The sequence below is a fragment of the Vipera ursinii genome (assembly GCF_947247035.1).
Source record: "Vipera ursinii genome assembly, chromosome: 3".
NCBI classification, from domain to species: domain Eukaryota; kingdom Metazoa; phylum Chordata; class Lepidosauria; order Squamata; family Viperidae; genus Vipera; species Vipera ursinii.
Window position 1 is genome coordinate 32269173 of NC_139516.1, and position 18783 is coordinate 32287955.

Below are 18783 nucleotides of genomic sequence, written 5' to 3' on the forward strand. Positions count from 1 at the left end.
TCCCTCCCTTCCTTTTTCAATTCAAATTCTCCTGGAACTAGAAAAATGCTATTATGACTCTTATCATTTAAATTATGTGCATCATTAATTCATACAATGTTTAAATAGTGGGCAACTTGTCGCCCATAGACTTATGTTCATGCTGCCTTTCGTGCAATGCTCAGTTTAAGCATAAGCTAAATAAGCCATAGTTTAGACCTCACAAAATTCGGCTTTTAAAATGTTATGTAGTTTTTTTTATTACTGTAATCTAAAACAGAGATTGTAATCCATTAGAGAAACCAAGGCAGTCAAATATTAAATAAGTAATCAGTAAATACATTCATTTGAAAATAATTTGTATTAAAGCCTTGCTACGGAGATGAGCACCGGTCCCTAGAGTTGGAAACAACTAGCACACATGTGCGGGGGAACCTTTACCTTTTTTATTAAGTAAATAAAAGACATATGTATGTTTTCAGTTTTTTGTGGCCATCCAAGATCCTGTTTTGATAAATACCTTAGTCCATCATTTTTCAGCCTTGGGGACTTTAAAATGTGTTGACTTCAACTTCAAGATTGCTGGATGGAGAATGATCAAGGGATGCCAACTAGAGTGACTGTTTCTAACCACTTTTGTCTCCACCTGCCAAGACCGCAGCAGATTATTCATCAAGAATTGTGGCCCTCAAAACTAAAAAAAACCATAGTTATTATATTATAATTATTTATTATTATTTCTACCTGATCCTAGAAGACTCTGGGCAACTGATAGTATTCTACAAAGAATTTTTAAAAACCATTAAAAATCCACAAGAGGCAAGCAGGACAAAAACAACCATGACAATAAAAACAATAAAGACTCCACAATAGAGACTCTAGGGGCATACTAACTGCAGTCCTGGGAAAGAGCCAGGTGTAATGAGCCTTCTGGAACTCCAGAGAGTGGGTGCCATACATATCTCTGGGAGAGTGCTATTCCATTTTCCCTCTTCCCCACTTACTCCACTCCATTTGTGACCTTTTGAGAAAACTGCCCCCCCCCAGCTACAATTCAGGAAAAGAGGCCGCTTCTCGTCAGTCAATTTATTTCCTTGTTTGCACCTGATCTCAGTTTTATTAAAAGGGAAGGGGGGAATCAATGTTGACCAACTTTTTCCAGTGTAAAAATACATCTTGTACATTTTGAACACCCTTAAATTGCAGCAAATGAATAGCAATCAAAAGTATCAGAGACTCTGGCTTGATGAACAGTAGATATTTCACATGTACTGCATTTTACCCAATTTCAGAGCTCTATGCAGCCTGCAAGGGGATCGGACTGTGTGTAATTCATCTAAACTAGGTTGTTTTTTTTAAAAAAAATTGGCACCTTTAAGATGTGTAGATTTTTGGCTGGTGAACTCTGGGAGTTGAAGTCCATACGTCTTAAAGTAGCTGATACAATGAATGGTGAACAGTTAGTATTTTCATCACTGTTTGTGGTGCTTCCTTGTGGTCAGTATGGAACAGAATGTGAGTTAAATCACCCTGCTATAGGAAAGTGGTTTGAAGAAAACAAGAGAAATATAGAAAATAAGAAACAGCTGGTGTAGGAAAAAGTTCTTGGCGTCAGCTTTTCATCCCACTGAAAGTGATGCCAGAAAGAGCAAAAAGAGACAGTCAGACAATGCAATTACTTTACACTTACTTTCTCATTAGTGTTCATAGTAAATACCATTTGTGTTCAGTTTCACAGCATATAAATAAGATGGAAAATCACTTGTGGTCATAACTTCTGTGGGTTTTGGTAGAGATAGGGATAAATATATTAATTCAAGATCTACTTTGACATGGACTTGTCAAGGGCCATGAATAATGGGAATTGTAACCAAACAATATCTGGATTGCCAGGTTTTTGTAATCTTAAATATTCATCACTTTTTCTGTCTTGGTATATTTGATATAAAAGACATCTGTAATATCACCAGCAATTGTATGCATGTAAATCCCACAATGAAAAATGAAGACAGTATACATTACTCTTCGTATACCGGCCAGGGGTATCAAACTGCCGACCCACGGGCTGGTTTCATCATACTGAAGCTGCGCCCACCCCACTGCCAGCAATGCAAAAAGAGTTGCAATACATTGCAACACGTCATGTGATGTGGCACGTTTTGACACCTGTGGTATACCCAATTGTTTAAAATATGGAATACAGCCCACCTACACAGCCAAATATGATACAGTACTGTCAAAAGCACCAATCATTCATCCAAAGATTTTATATATATAGTAGCTTTCTCAAACTTGATATATTTCAGATAATTTGGAGTTCAAAAGGCCATGCTGAATGGGATTTGTACTATAAATAGATCCAATACATCTAGACAGCAGTAGTTGTGATAACTGAAGTACAGTTGTGATCTGTAGCTTATCAGCAGACATAAGTGGAATTCCAGATTCATTATCATCCGAGGAGTGAGATTCAACTCTTAATAAAATCAAGGTTTGCTTACTTTTACTTACTGACCCTCAACTGATTATGGTGATGCTTGGGATCTTTAGTAAGCAAAATTTTAATAGTCAAAATGCAATTCTTCATGCCTACTTATTACATAAATATCCTTCCCTATGTTGCATAGGAAAGCAGATAATTGTCCTCTTTTGATTTTAAATACGGGAACACAATACACAAGAGTTATTTGCTGCAGTAAAAAACATGAAGTATATTTAAGCAACCCATTTTTCTGATTCACACAATGGAGAACTGTAATTTAACTCCACTGCCTGGGTTTGTCCAAGCAAAGCTAAAAATGAGGCAGGCTAGTTTGGGTACAAAACAATCAAGAGTGGACCTTATGCCACTTTCAGCATCCACCTTTTTTTTTTTACAGCAAACTTTAGAGGTGCCCTTACCTGTGCAACCCAACCCTATTTCTGCTTCTCTTAATACAACATGCATATCTGGAGGCTCCCTTGCCCCATCTGGGAATATCCTCTGGTGGATTCCCCAAGGTCTTCAACTTTTTTACTCTCTTTGGATAATTCCCCAGCAGTTAAAAAGTCCAGAGTCTGGTAGCAACTTTTCCAACTGACAAATTGTATTAAAAGAATACATTTTTTTTCTGAGCTGCAGCTCACTTCATCTGACAAGCAGCTCCTGTTTTGTTTTTTTTAACCATCAGAGTGATATAGCTCCCTTCCAAGAGTTCTTGTAAACTTTAAATAGTACCACGGAACCGTCCTGAAGCCCATAGCTTTTAGATGTGCCTCATTAAACAAATGCTTGTTAAACAAATTTAAATACATCAATTCTGCCAAATTTATCCTATTTATTTATTCATCTAATTTATATAGCCGTTCTCACAAATGTGGCTGCAGGTAGCGTACAATACAATCACGCTAAAACAGATCTCGACCTGTGTCTTTCGAATTTCCTTGGCAACTTCAAAATGTATGTACTTCAATTCCCAGAAATTGCCAGCCATTTGCTAAGTTTGAAGAAGACTGGTCCAGGCAAGGTTATTCTGATTCCACACAAATTCCAAACGCCGGCAGTTACAAACGCCATCCCAGCCCCAGGAACGAACTACGGGACAACTGAAAGTAAATGTCTCTAAAAAAAAAATCACCTTTGGGACAACTCAAACGAAGTACCAATAAAGGAGAAATTTGTAGCTGAGGGTTGAAATGAGAGGTCTTTGGCGTTTTCTGAGCTGGTTTGCTGTCTTGCCATTTCATTACCCAAACTAAGTAACGTGATCAATGCTAGCAAGGATGACGCTACCTAGTTTGGGAAATGAAATGTCTGCAAAAAAAACAAACGAGCTCAGAGGTCGCCAAGAACCCTGAAACTAAACAGCAACAGCCGCACGACATCTCTCGCGCAGCCGCATTGCCAGAGTAACAGAACAACCAATCCTTTCATCCTGCGTCGTCACTAACGCGAGCACTGATTACGCCAAGGCTCCTGATTGGAGCGCAGAAAAGAGCTAGAGGTGTGGCCACGGATGGAGGCGGAACCCGGAAATGAGCGCTCTAGATGGCTGTGGTGCGTTGTATTCGGAAGCCTGGATAGCGAACGCTTCGTAGATGCTGCGCTCACTCCACTCGCTGGGCTGCTTCTTGTTGTGGGTGCTGCACTTGCCTGGGCAACCCTCCCTTGCAGCCGGGAAGGAAGTTGACGTCAACTATTATAGGTGAGCCGGACGGGGGTCCTGGGTCCAGGAGCTCGGCTTCCCGATCGTCTCGAGGAAGGCAGGTCTCCCTGAGTTACCCTTTCGTCGGCTTTAAGCAGGCAGGCAGGCAGGCAGGACTTGGGCTCGTAAAGCTCCTTGGCCCCTCTTGTTGGAAGGGCAAAGTGGACCTGCAAATACCCCAGTAGTTGTTTCTTTGAAGTTGCAAAGAAATGTGTTTGATGCCTTTACAGAGGGGATTTTGTCTTCTGAAACTTATTGTCTAGAGTACATTGCCTTCTGGCAGGACACTGACCAAGACGTAAGGTTTACAAATTAAAATTTGAGGTAAAAAGAAAGGAAGAAAAAAAATAGAGGAGAAAAGACATAATTACAGATAGTCCTTGACTTACAACAATTCATTTAATGACCATTCAGAATTACAACAGCACTGAAAAAAGTGACTTATGACCAGATGCTTGGCGACCCAGATGCTTGGCAACTGGGTCGTATGTATTTATTTATTTATTTATTTATTTATTTATTATATTTTTATACCGCCCTTCTCCCGAAGGACTCAGGGCGGTGTACAGGGCAATAAATATAAAAACAGAATGCAAAAGTTAAAAAACGATTAAATATAATGCCCAAATTTAAAACAATAATTAAAAACATATTAAAACCCCTGCCCTAACCCATCAAACCAGGTCGGATTGCTCAAATAAATACGTTTTTAGATCGTGCCGGAAGGAGCGAAGGTCGGGGGCCATCCGGAGCTCAACCGGCAAGCGGTTCCACAAGTCTGGCGTGCCCACAGAGAACGCCCTCCCCCTGGGGGCCACCAATCGGCATTCTTTGATCGGAGGCACCCTGAGGAGGCCCTCTCTGTGGGAGCGCACTGGACGGAGGGAAGTTGACGCCGGCCACAGGTGTTGCCGTAGGTAATCCAGACCCATGCCATGTAGGGCTTTGTAAGTCATTACCAACACCTTGAATCTCACCTGGAGGACAACCGGCAGCCAATGCAGCTCGCGGAGCAAAGGTGTAACATGGAGTATCGGGAGTATGACTGTTGCAGTATGAATGTTGCAGTGTCCTGGGGTCATGTGATCAGCTTTTGTGACCTTCTGACAAGCAAAGTCAATAGGGAATCCAGATTCATTTAACCACATTATTAACTTACCAAATGCAATGATTCACTTAACAACTGTGGCAAGAAAGGTCATAAAAAGGGGCAAAACTCATTTTACTTAGCAACATAAATTTTGGACTCAATTGTGGTCATAACTCAAGGACTACCTGTAATGCTAAGATTCTATTATATCATAAAGTGTTTTCCTATCTGATGGGCAAAGCTATTTTTTCCTTGCTGGTTAAAAGCATGCTTTAGAACTCTTGCTTCCATCCAGCAGCCCAGAGCTGATATTTCATGATACAGGAAGCAAACCGGATCTCTCTCATGAGAGAATCTTAACTTTGGGACTTATTCCCAAGAGAAACATAGCTATTCCCCTTGTGGAATTTTAAATGACAAAAACATGTTTGTTCATGCAGGCCTTTGAGAGATAATTTGCTCATAGTATTTTTTTTTCCTGCTTGAAAATGAAATTAGTATTTTTTTCCAGTTCTGTGATTTGGTATTGAAATTATTATGCTATTAAGTTATACTTTCTTTTTTTAAAAAACATACTTCCTGTAATAAAATTGGAATTTGGGGAGAGAAAGTTTGGTATGTAAAATAATTATGTTTGCCACTGGTACATAAACCTATATAACAATCTACCAATATTAAACTAATTTTTAGTTCAATGACAAATGCATTCCTTTTTGTCATCTTATAATTCCTGCTCTTCCTATTGAATTAGAGTTGTTTTGGTTAGAAATAGATGTTGGTAATTGCTTGGTTTCTGGCTCATGAATGGAATTAGGTTATTTTCATTTTTGCTGTGAATGGAGTTGCCACATCCAAGCAACCACTTTTTATACCTTGCAGCAGACACTATTTTAAAAGTTGAATTCATTCTAAGGAAAGCTTAAGCAGGGGTACTTATTACATTAACTATGCTGTTTTAAATCATATTATTCCTACTGAGTCTCTGTTACAATTTGTTGAATAAGCAATGTTGCGAACTCAGCTAAAAGTAATTAAGGTGCACTAAATGTAATGATGCTAAAAGATAATGAAATTTTAACCACAGTAATGTGAACTTAACTGCAAAGAATTAACATTTAGCATGGGGAATTCAAGATTTCAGATAGCATTAAGCTAAAACAGTAACTCTGGACACCAATGCTTTCACCCCAAAGGTTCTTTAATTCAAAAGATATGTCATATAACAGAAATACTTCATCCTATCCAACCCCTTGTATGCATTCCAATACACATATCAATTTGAACCATGATTGTATTTTTGTTGTAATATATCAAATGAAGCAATGATTTGCATAAATCTATAAAGAGGACTTGTAAATTCTCTTTAGGCTTCTTTCTCTCCCACTTTAGTAGCAATCCTGTCAATTACCCAATTTGTGTTTCAATTGTTTCTGAATCTCTGATTTAAATATAGTCCTGAAAAATTCTTCATTACCCTTAGTTTTGTGATATGAAAGCAGGATGATAAGGAATAGCCATGTTACATACAATATAGCTTTTATGTTGTGCATTTAAGGTGGTAGACTTTATCAACATCTTCATCAACGATTTGGACGAGGAGATAGATGGGGAACTCATCAAATTTGCAGACGACACCAAGCTGGCAGGAATAGCCAACACTCCAGAAGATAGGCTTAAGACACAGGAGGATCTGGACAGACTTGAACGCTGGGCGTTATCTAACAAAATGAAATTCAATGGTGAAAAAAGTAAAGGTTCTACATTTAGGCAGGAAAAACCAAATGTACTGGTATAGTATAGGTGGTACCTTGCTCAATAGTAGTGACTGTGAGAGGGATCTTGGAGTCCTAGTGGACAATCACTTCAGAGCCAGCAGTGTGTTGCAGCTGCCAAAAAAGCCAACACAGCGCTAGGCTGCATTAACAGTGGAATAGAATCAAGATCACATGAAGTATTACTACCACTTTTCAATGCCTTGGTAAGGCCACACTTGGAATACTGCATCCAGTTTTGGTCACCACAATGTAAAAAAGATGTTGAGACTCTAGAAAGAGTACACAGAAGAGCAACAAAGATTATTAGGGGACTAAAGGCTAAAACATATAAGGAACAGTTGCTGGAATTGGGTATGTGTAGTTTAACGAAGAGAAGGGTGACGGGTGACATGATAGCAGTGTTCCAATATCTCAGGGGCTGCCACAAAGAAGAGGGAGTCAAGCTATACTCCAAAGCACCTGAAGGCAGGACAAGAAGCAACAGTTGGAAACTAGTCAAGGAGAGAAGCAACCTAGAACTAAGGAGAAACTTCCTGACATTTAGAACAATTAACCAGTGGAACAACCTGCCTCCAGAAGCTGTGAATGCTCCAACACTGGAAGTTTTTAAGAAGAGACTGGACAGCCATTTGTCTGAAATGTTATAGGGTTTCCGGCCTGAGCAGAGGGTTGGACTAGATGACCTCCAAGGTCCCTTCCAGCACTACTACTACTACTACTACTACTACTACTACTACTACTACTACTAATTTATTTATTTATTTATTATTTGAATTGGTCTTTAAGTATGAAGTACTTAGAAACACCGAAAGCATGCTAGCATTTTGAGGAAAAAAGATGCTTTGTATTAGTCATGTTCACTAAGGTTACAATTGTATCTTTCTTTTCTTCCTTAGAGACCGAGTCAAGTCCATGTTTTATCATGCTTATGATAATTATCTGGTAAATGCCTTTCCCTATGATGAGTTGCGTCCTCTGACATGTGATGGGCAGGACACTTGGGGAAGGTACTGGGAAATCAATATCATTGATCACTTATAAAATTTTAAAGTAGCAGCTTGTTGCACAACATCTCAACTTGCTAGGACAAGAGTCTACAATTTTATCAAACCAAAGGGCATATTTACTTTTAAATTGCATACATGTTAAATTAAGTAATTTCATTGGTCTGTGTAATCATTTTCCCTTTGTGGGGGCCATAGATGGTTCTCGGGCTATATGTATATACAAAAGAAAATGGAGCTTGTGGCAGAGAAAACAACATCTTTACAGAGAAACTTTAGTCTTTCCCAACCTGGGCAAATTTATAGATTTCAGTTCCATAGGTTTTTAGCAACAGTAATGCTGCCTGCACAATCCTGAAAGTTGAGGTTCACACACCTAGAAAAATCTAAGATAGGGGAAGCTGATATTAAGCCAAGAACCACATAGAACTGCAATGAAAACAAGAGAGCATCTCATTAATAGTACTTGTATAGCTTCAGCTATGAAAAGCTACTCTGGTGGAGTGGATTAGAAAGACCCAGGTTTAAATCCACCCTAAGCCATGGAAGCTTACTGGTTGACCTTGTGCCATTCACTCTCACAGGCTAACCTCCATCACAGGATATTTGGCGGGAAATTGGAGAGGGTATTACATGTGCATCTGTACATCTGTAGGACTGTACTGGGTCATGAAAGAAAGATGATACATAAATCCAATAAAACAGAAGCAGCGTAGTTGTTTGAGATTATCTGTGAATATGACATCTGTTATATAAAGGCCTTTTGAGCCTGTCACGCACAAAATCCTGCATAAAAAGGCTGGACCTAAGTGTCCAAGCCAGCTATTCCAGGCTTTTTGTGCAGTGAACCTATAGTATTTGTTTATAAAGTGGTTCCCCCTGTAATGCATTGACAATACTCGTGACAATTTCTTCAATGTATAATTTCATACATGAATGTTACTGGTAAAAAACATATTTTATTGTGAGGTAATCTCAGAGAAATTGTTCTATGATTTCTTATTTGGAAAGTTGAGCAGATTGAAACTGCCCAAAATTTATTCATGCAATAGCATGTGGATTGTTTTTCTGACAATAGCTAAGATTAAAATGTGTGTGTATCATGTTATGTATATATCCCCTTCCCTCATGCCATTGATTTTTTTTTCCTCATGGTTTCTTTTTCAGTTTTTCTCTCACATTGATTGATGCTCTGGATACACTACTAGTAAGTATTGATAATGATTTCATTTTTCATTCATTTTCATTGATTTTCTATGCATATCCTTGAATAACAAAGAATAGCTTTTGTTCTCCATGCTTGTTGTTTCTGTTTCTCCATTTGGGAGATTAAGAATGATGCATTTTCCATATATCTTGAAAGTTCACATCCAGAAGGAATGAAGGAGTTGGAAGTCATATTCAGTCCCTGCTCATCACACAGGAGTATGAAAAGATGGCTTATGGCTGTGCAGTGTTTTGTATCTTGTAATGTTTCCTTATCCTTTAATAAGATTATGTCTTACGACTCATTATTTTTTTCAGATTTTGGGGAATGTGTCTGAATTCCAGCGAGTTGTTAGTGTATTGCAGGAGGGTATAAATTTTGATATTGATGTAAATGCTTCTGTCTTTGAAACCAATATCAGAGGTGAGTTGACAAGGAATCTTGCAAGATAATGTGGATTATGTCTGAATTGCAATATGGGTTCTAAAAGAAGATTCTAAAACTTCCCATATGAGGAGCAGGAAAAGACTAGTTTTCATCTCCTGCCATAAACATCCAGCAGCCTTCTCAAACTTGGTGGCTATCAGATATTTTAGATTCAGTTTCTATAATTGTTAGCCAGCACAGCTGTTGGATTCTGAGAGAAAAATTCCAGCACATATGGAAGATACAAAGTTAGAATATGATGCCTGTTAGAAATCTTTGGTGTAATCTAGTAAATTGCTTTTAGATTTGTCTGATTTTTCAAAATGTTTGTTCTTCATTTGTGGCTTTTGAAGTGAGTAAGTATAATGAAATGGCAATTTTTTCATAAAAAATTCCTTTGCAGTGATCAAAGGAAAAATTGTTGCCAAGTTAAAAGTTATAGCAACACTTCAGAAAAGTAGAATTGAATGCCTTGCTCTTTTGTCTTTATTGAAAAGCGAGGGACATTTGCAGGCCTCAGTGCCTCTTTGGTTCATTTGAATATGCCATGACAAAACAAAGTCAGCTGTATGTATATCCTTTGTCATTGATACAATCCATTGCTTCTAAATAAGCTTGATCCGCATTTGTAGTGGTTGGTGGCCTCTTATCTGCTCATTTGCTGTCGAAGAAGGCTGGTGTTAAAGTAGAAGCAGGATGGCCATGTTCTGGTCCCCTCTTGAGGATGGCAGAGGATGCTGCTCGAAAACTTTTGCCAGGTGAGCATTCTTGCTGAAGCTTTTTTCTTGTGTTTCCCACACACACATATACCCATAGTAGGCTACATGCCACATAAATAGAATAGAGTTGTAATACGTACTAGAAATTCCTAAAGTTTCCCAGTAGTTCACTAGATACCAGATAGAAAGAAATGGCCATCTCATTGTTTGAAAATCAAGAGTTGTGCCATCTCATGTATACTGGAAAAGAATATTACTAAAAGTTGACATGGACTGACATATCTGCTGTTTATAAATGGGTTAAATAGTTGTACAGTAGTGTTGCATATCAAGTCAAGTCTGTTCTTTCTATCCTGCTCTAGAGTAACTCTATAACAGTGATTAAAAGTATCAATCGCCAGAGTGGACAACTCATCAGCTGCATTCAACCCCATTCAAAGCTAAAATAGCTTTGTTGAACCTTGGTGGAAAGTGGGTCAAGATAACAGTATTGTTACTGAAATAACTTTCCAAAAAGGAATTTAAAAACCTCCTGCAAATATTTACCTCCAGTGATATCAACTCATTGACTGTATCGTAGTAGCAGTTAAAGTAATGGATAAATACATAAATGTTAATTTTGGAGAAAAATAGTTATCCCCACATACAGAAACCACTAAACTGTGTGAATATTTTATATTTAATTCCTCTGATTTGTTGTGGAAACTAAAACCTGCCTTGGCTTTCTTTTAGTGAAAGGAAGGGACAGTTTTATACCAGAAACAGATAACTGTATCTGTGAAAACATAGAGTCTGTGTTGCCTTGATTAATAGCAGCCTGTATATTTTGAGCCAATGTGTTGGCTTTATAAAACATATTGTGGTGCATTTACGGGGTAGAAAGTTGGCCTTGATAATACCTTTACAACCCCTGTAAATATTTAATAATATCCAAAACTTTGTTTTGAAGCCTTTCAGACTCCAACTGGAATGCCATATGGAACAGTAAATTTACTACATGGAGTAAATCCTGGAGAGACACCAGTTACTTGTACTGCTGGGATTGGTACATTTATAGTGGAATTTGCTACCTTAAGTTATCTTACAGGGGATACGGTATTTGAAGATGTTGCCAGAAGGGCTCTTAAGACTCTCTGGAAAAATCGTTCTGATATCGGCTTGGTGAGTAGAAAGCCCCCTGTTTCATTTCAGTCCATTATTTGTAGTTTAATCTAAACAAAGGTCAAGCACAGAGATCCCCAGCCCTGGTCCATTGACTGGCACAAGGTCGCGACCTGCCAGAAACTGGGCCACACAAATAAGGAAGCCCCATCCACAGGATGAAGGCAGAATGTGAAACCACATCCCCTCCAGTCTGCAGAAAAACCTCTCTCATTGAACTGGTCCCTGGTGCCCAAAAGGTTGGAGGCCCCTGGTCTAGCATTTAGATAAATTTACCATGGTAAAATTCTGCAAATATAGTACTAAGTATTGTATCTAAAGGTCCCTTCAGAGAATAGATTTTTAGGCTTTGTTAGATTTTTAAGCATTGTAAAGTAGTAAGTGTGCAATATGCAACTAGGCCTCATTTTAATGGATCATCTGGGGAAAATGAGTCAGCTACTCCTTTTCTGAAGAGAAAAGGATAATATTCCTAATTCCTAACATTCCCCAAAATAAGAAAAGTATATTATCACTGTGCTTTATATTATTTCTGTAATGACATTACACAAATGTGAACCGATGCAAATGAGGCATTTTGTGTCATTTACATAATCATATATGTAAAAATGAGATAAATAACTGTGACTGTTGTAAAATTAATATAAATTTAATTGCTTCTTCTGGGCATCATCAGATACAATTGATCTGTACATGATTTTGAGATGTCCAGAATTATTTGTAATTGGTTGCACCCAAAATCTATTAAATGGAAGTTTGTTAAATCAGGATTTTATTCTAATAATAAAACATTATTCTTCAAATAGCATAAAACTGCAGGACAAATAAACCATAATAAAACAAATTTAAAATGCCGATTAAACAAGAATAAGACTATTTTTACTTTTCATTTAAAAAAACCCTGTAATGTCACCTCCAGTCAAGCTTACTCCTCCACTAAAGTTAGGGGATTGCACAGTACAGAATAGGTCCTTTGCCCCCAAATCACATGGTCAGGCCTTCCCAACCAGGTTCTTTTCAGACATAGTCTATAATTCCTATTATCCTAATTTGCATAGCTAATGCATGATTGGATCATAGATCATATCTAGAGCGTGAACATATATAGGAAAGTTGGCCTATATCAAAAGCAAACAAATAATAGTATGGCCAACCTTATAGTAATTGTTCATTAGAATAGTTTGAATTGTTTTTTTAATTGCCTGGCTGGAGTATGACATTATATCTTAATTACTGAAATTGGGGGGGAAAACTTACTATATTCTGTTAATTTATCCAGACAATTTCATTAAAAGAAAACTTGAAAAACTGATATTGTCAAAAATCATTTCATCACATTCTTACAAATTAGCTTTAATTTTCTCAGGAATTAAATCATCTTCTGTGATTCTGTTTGTTTCTGATATGCATAGTTTCCTTGAAAATTAATATAATGCAGAATTTAAAATGGTTATTAGTGAAATCTGTACTAAATAAAGCATCAGTTTATCCCAAAGAATTCCTAGAGTGAGCATATTCTTTTACAATGTACTTTTGTAAAATGAAGCTAAAGAGAAGACATTTAAAATCAATAAAGATTTTAACCCAAGATTCTAAACCAAGATTTAATTCTTAACAGTTACAATGGCACAATTAAAATGCTGTTTAAATGTATATTTTTTTAAGCTTGCATTGATTAGCAAAACAACTTTTGTTGAATGGAAAGGAATTGCAATCTTAGCCAGAACCCTTAATAACTTGAGTTTTTCCCTCTCAGGTAGGTAATCACATTGATGTGATAACTGCCAAATGGGTAGCCCAGGATGCTGGGATTGGAGCAGGAGTAGATTCCTATTTTGAATACCTTGTTAAAGGAGCCATTCTGCTGCAGGATGAGGAGTTGATGTCCATGTTTCTCGGTAAGTTCCTATGGTTGTGTGATATGTACTTAAGTTTATCTATACACTTAATATGGGTTAAGAAACCAAAGACAAAACCTCTAGGAAAAGAATACCGGTATATCTTTTACATGTTTCTCATTATACCTTAGTCACTCAAAACCAGATGGTGTTTTCTTGATTTTCTGATCATCTTCCCCTATCTCCAATTATTGGCCATGTAAACCTTTTAAACATTCAAATACTAATGTGTAGATACAGTAATTGTGAACCTGTACCTGCCTCAACTTCTTGCAAGATATCTTAGATAAGATTTATGTACATAAACAGCAGTGAGACAAATAGCTACATTCACTATAAAGTTAACCTGATCTTGGTTACATATATCAGCTTTAAAGATACCTTATGTTTTGCCCTTTTCCTTCTGGAATAGCATCTGTCTTGAAAATTTCTGGGTAGAGAGCAGCAATTTATACTAATTTTGGACCTTTATGCTAGTGTTCTTTTGTTTAAGCATAAAAGGAAGATAGTACATTAAATATTTAATATATATTACATTTTATCAAGATAAAATTGAAAAGATGTACAATAATATATTTATTAGATGTTACTAGAAATTCAAATAGAAATTAGAATATGTATGAATAGAGAATATGAGTTTTCACTTCTGAAACTTAATTTCAAACCCAACGGTTGTCATTGGTTTCACTTTTCCTTTCACTTTAGATTATAACAAAGCTATAAAAAATTACACAAAATTTGATGATTGGTATTTGTGGGTTCAGATGTACAAAGGAACTGTCTCAATGCCAGTTTTTCAATCTTTGGAGGCTTTCTGGCCTGGCTTACAGGTAATGATTACTCTAAAATTCATTAGCATAGTTAAAATATATATGTATAATTTTTATTAGAGTGTCTAATGCTGTAGATTGTGTTTTAAATATAAATTGAGTAATCTCATCCTAAACATAAATAAATATAATTTTAGTTTTACAATTATAATGCCAGATATCTGTTGCCTTTCTACCAACGTGTGCCCTGCTTTTCTTATGAAGAATCCAGTGAAAGTATTCTTGGATAGAAATAAATTATTTTTAAAACGCTGTTAAACCCAACTATCTAAGTATGTCTTTTGACACTTTTTAAAAATCCTAATTTGCTTTCTAATGCCATCATTTATCATCTTGGGAGATCCTAATGTGTAGTTGTATTATTTGTTAAAGGAAAAAAGATATATTACATAATTGTTTTTCCCAGAGCCTTATTGGAGACATAGATAGTGCAATGCGAACATTTCTCAATTATTACACTGTTTGGAAACAGTTTGGTGGGCTGCCTGAGTTCTACAATATCCCTCAGGGCTACACAGTGGAAAAGCGTGAGGGATACCCACTTCGACCTGGTAAATATGAATATATTAGAAGTCCATTTGCAATGCGCCTTGGTTGTAGATCGTCTTACAATAAAAAGCCAAGTCTTCCTCAAACTAGCCTCCACTCCTTGGTGACAATGTGGACATTTTTTGGCAGCAATGTAGAAATCGTTTACTACCTTCCTCCAGAATGCTTTTTTAAAATTTATGAATCTAGTCAATAGCACTGGAATTTCTGGGTAAATCCCCATAGAGTACTAACCTGATTTGGCTTAGCCCATATTAGTGCTATACTTTACTTTTAAGTGGCTCAAAGAATTTTTCCTATCAAATTTATACAGTGCCAAGTGAGCAAAGCCTAAATGGTTCAAATAAATTTATTCTCTATTCTGGCTCAAGGTAGCTAAACAACAGCTTTTCACTTATACAGAATAACAAGTGAAATGTGCATAAATGAAAATATGCTCCTTTGTATCAAGCTTAAGCTAGTAAGAAAGCACTATATTGAATAGTTTTGTGTTGAATTGTGTTTATAAAACTGAGCATTTATATACTATTGGGCATTATATTCTATTGTTGTTATTTAGGGGGGTTTTTTATCCTACTTTTACTACTTTATAAGTAATTCAAAGCAGCAAGCATACATAATACTGGTCCTTATCCTATTTTCCCCCACAAAAAAAATTCTATGAGGTGAGATGGGCTGAGAAAGATTAACTGCCCAAAAGCCACCCAACCAGCTTTCATGCCTCTAAGGCAGTACTAGAACTCACAATCTCCTGGTTTCTAGGCCAGCATTTTAACCACTGTACCAAACTGGCTATTATATTCATTACATTCAGTACGTGCATATTCAGGAAAGTAACTTTCATTTCTTTTGTCTGTGGCTTTGCAGAACTAATAGAGAGTGCAATGTATCTGTATCGTGCTACACAAGATCCAACACTTTTAGAGCTGGGCAGAGATGTGGTGGAGTCAATAGAAAAAATTAGCAAAGTTGAATGTGGCTTTGCAACAGTTAAGTGTTTCTCCCAAACTTTTTTTTTGGTAGGGTGGGAATACTGGGGGTCAATTTATTCCTTGCAAGTCTTCCTTGTTACCAGCAAAAGCATCTTCTTGCTTATGCTATAGTATATAAGCAGTTTGAATTCTGATTCTATTGTAGAAATACCAGAATTGCCCCAGAAATTTGCCATTAATCCAACTTCAATCAGTTGGGAAGATGCTAGTGCTATATGGCAAGTTTTCACATCTCAACATAACCACTTCTTTGCTTTTTTTTAAAGATCAAAGACCTAAGAGATCACAAATTAGATAACCGTATGGAGTCCTTCTTCTTGGCTGAAACAGTGAAATATCTGTATCTACTGTTTGATCGTGACAACTTCATTCATAACAATGGATCATCCTTTGATGTCTTACTGACACCATATGGAGAATGTATTCTTGATGCTGGGGGATATATTTTCAACACAGAAGCCCATCCTATAGATCCTGCTGCCCTCCACTGTTGCCGGAATCAAAAAGAAGACCAATGGGAAGTTGAAAACTTAATGAGGGAATTCTACTCTTTGAATAAGAGTAAGAAGTTCACTTTCCTAAGAACTTCAGGTAAAATGGGAAAAAGACAAAAAGATTCTACTGATATTTCCTCTGAAGATCACAAGAGACAAGTAGGCTCAGACCAGAAAGAAAAAAGGATGGTCCCATTACTGAGCTGCCCCAGTCAACCATTCAACTCAAAACTAGCTGTTATGGGACAGGTTTTCTTCGGCAATGCATGATTTCTTTTCTGAAATTCAAATGGGTTGAAATCAGTAAACTTGAATTTTATTTGCATTTTGGTCACTGTTTCCCTGGGAATACACAACATCATGCTATAGGAATCTCTAGTTTCTCACAGCAGGATACATTTTGTTGACGTAGATCCACTTTGGAAAGCAAAAGTATTTGAAAATGAAAAATTAGTTACAGTGTTTTCTGATTTTACTAGGCCTTGATCCCTCCTGCATTCCTTTAGTAGTTTTCTGAACCAAGGAAAATAAAAGACAAAGATGTCTGGTTTATAGGTAGTGCTGCAAGGTGAGCACTGCGATGGTGTTGTTTAAAAATTTATCATGGGGTACTTCAATAACATTTGAGCAATGATAGCAAGGGTGTTTTTTCAGTGATGCTCAGTCAATTATGGATCTAAATTCTTTGAACAGAACAATTCCTTTGCACAGAATGAACAGATGGCATTGAATATAGTAGAGGAATCCCACTGAAGGAAGAAAGATAAGTAGACAAGCTTCACTAGGTTTTTTTCTCTCTCCATAAATCACCTCTTAAGCAAACAGAGTTGCCGGAGGAAAAAAAAATTAAAAGAGGCAGCAAGGAATTGCAATTCTGCTGTTTCATGCATATGCAGGAAGATATTTTAAAAATCTTTTTTTCTTTTTTGCATTTTCACTTTTCTACTCCTGAACAAATACAAATTTTAGACACGAGTATATGCTTATTCTGTATGAGGTAAAACTGTATTTCCAACTTCTCACATTTGTTATGTCACAATATTGGTAAGTTATTTTTATATTGTTGGCAAACGTCTCCTGCTTAAATTATAAATGAATGTTGAAAGTACTACAAACACTGAAATATTCAAAATGGGATGCTTCTTATTGACAGTTTACCTAGGATGATTTTTCTTATGAAAAATCATAAAAGCTCCTATGTTATGGGTGTTCTAATTATGTAAAATGAATTTGTGTCTTCCTTTTCATTTTACCTATGTTTTATATCAATATAAAGGAGTAATTAAGACAGATATAGTTAAGAATCTACCTCTTGCTATTTTTGGATGAATGTTTTGGCACAAATTAAGAGAGATTATCTGTGAGATTTAGGATCTCTTCCTTCATGAAATGCCATTAAAGGACTGTCAACATAGGCCTCATCCATTTGTGTAAATTTCAGAAGATCTCAAACTATGCTTTATAAGGTTGCACAGAGATCCAGATCTGAAAGACAAAACAGGATGTTGTGTGTGCATGAATAAGCACATACTATCAGTTGTTAAAAAGGGACATGGCAGCTCAGTGGGTTAGGACACTGAACTGGTCAATCAGAAGGTCGGCAGTTTGGCGGGTCAAATCCTGAGTGCCATGTAACAGAGTGAGCACCTGTTACTCGTCCCAGCTTCTGCCAACCTAGCAGTTCAAAAGCACGTAAAAATGCAAGTAGGAAAATAGGGACCACTATGGTGGGAAGGTAACAGCGTTCCGTGCGCCTTTGGCGTCTAGTCATGCCGGCCACATGACCACGGAGACGTCCTTGGACAAGCGCTGGCTCTTCGGCTTTGAAACGGAGATGAGCACCGGCCCCTAGAGTTGGAAACGACTAGCACGCATGTGCGAGGGAACCTTTACCTTTACCAGTTGTTAAATGCTGTCAGTGAAATGTACCCTTTCTGAAATCATGTCAGTTGCAAATACTACTGTGTGAGCTCAGGAAAACATGCAGGTATTCTGACAGTTTGCCCATCAAACTTGAAGAAATCTGCAGATTCAGAGATGCTGAATTCCACCTTCCAAATTAAATGTTTATATATTATAATTGGCTTCTTAAGATTTGATTTCATTGTTATTCATTCTTAAGTATAGTAAAACTGTTAATATAACCTTGGTCAGCTTCTGAAGTTTATAAGTAATTTGTAAGATCATTGAGCAAACAAGATCTAAAGCTGGGGCAAAAAAAGATGGAAATGAAATGGGAGATAGTTCTGAAATAACTGATTTAAAAGCTGGGAAAGAATTTGTTTCATTGTTTGTTATATATAAAGTCTTGGACAATATCCAATCAACAAGTTATTCTTTCTACACTAAAAGATATCGACAAATGTTTCTGCAAAATACACTACTGTATGTTATTCATGTTTCTTCTTTAGTACTAGGAGTAATTTATTCTGAATAATCACTATAAATGCTGTATAATGGGAACATGAGCTTTAC

General features: G+C 36.9%; 1 protein-coding gene across 1 annotated transcript; it reads left to right on the top strand.

Moving 5' to 3' along the window:
* The first annotated feature begins 3976 nt into the window (after window positions 1-3976).
* Window positions 3977-18686, top strand: LOC310638466 (ER degradation-enhancing alpha-mannosidase-like protein 2). The gene is made up of 11 exons (XM_083359557.1): window positions 3977-4163; window positions 7925-8035; window positions 9200-9239; window positions 9557-9662; window positions 10298-10423; window positions 11334-11545; window positions 13302-13443; window positions 14149-14273; window positions 14680-14824; window positions 15690-15811; window positions 16081-18686. The coding sequence occupies exons 1-11, from the start codon at window positions 4057-4059 to the stop codon at window positions 16576-16578; spliced, it is 1734 nt and encodes a 577-aa protein (XP_083215683.1). The 5' UTR covers window positions 3977-4056; the 3' UTR covers window positions 16579-18686.
* Window positions 18687-18783: the final 97 nt, after the last annotated feature.

Excerpts from the sequence above, each read along its gene's own strand:
- LOC310638466 (XM_083359557.1), top strand. The coding sequence starts at position 4,057 with ATGCTGCGCTCACTCCACTCGCTGGGCTGCTTCTTGTTGTGGGTGCTG. Across the intron at positions 9,663-10,297 it reads CTTTGAAACCAATATCAGAG|TGGTTGGTGGCCTCTTATCT; the intron begins GTGAGTTGACAA and ends CCGCATTTGTAG. Across the intron at positions 14,825-15,689 it reads GGGATACCCACTTCGACCTG|AACTAATAGAGAGTGCAATG; the intron begins GTAAATATGAAT and ends GTGGCTTTGCAG.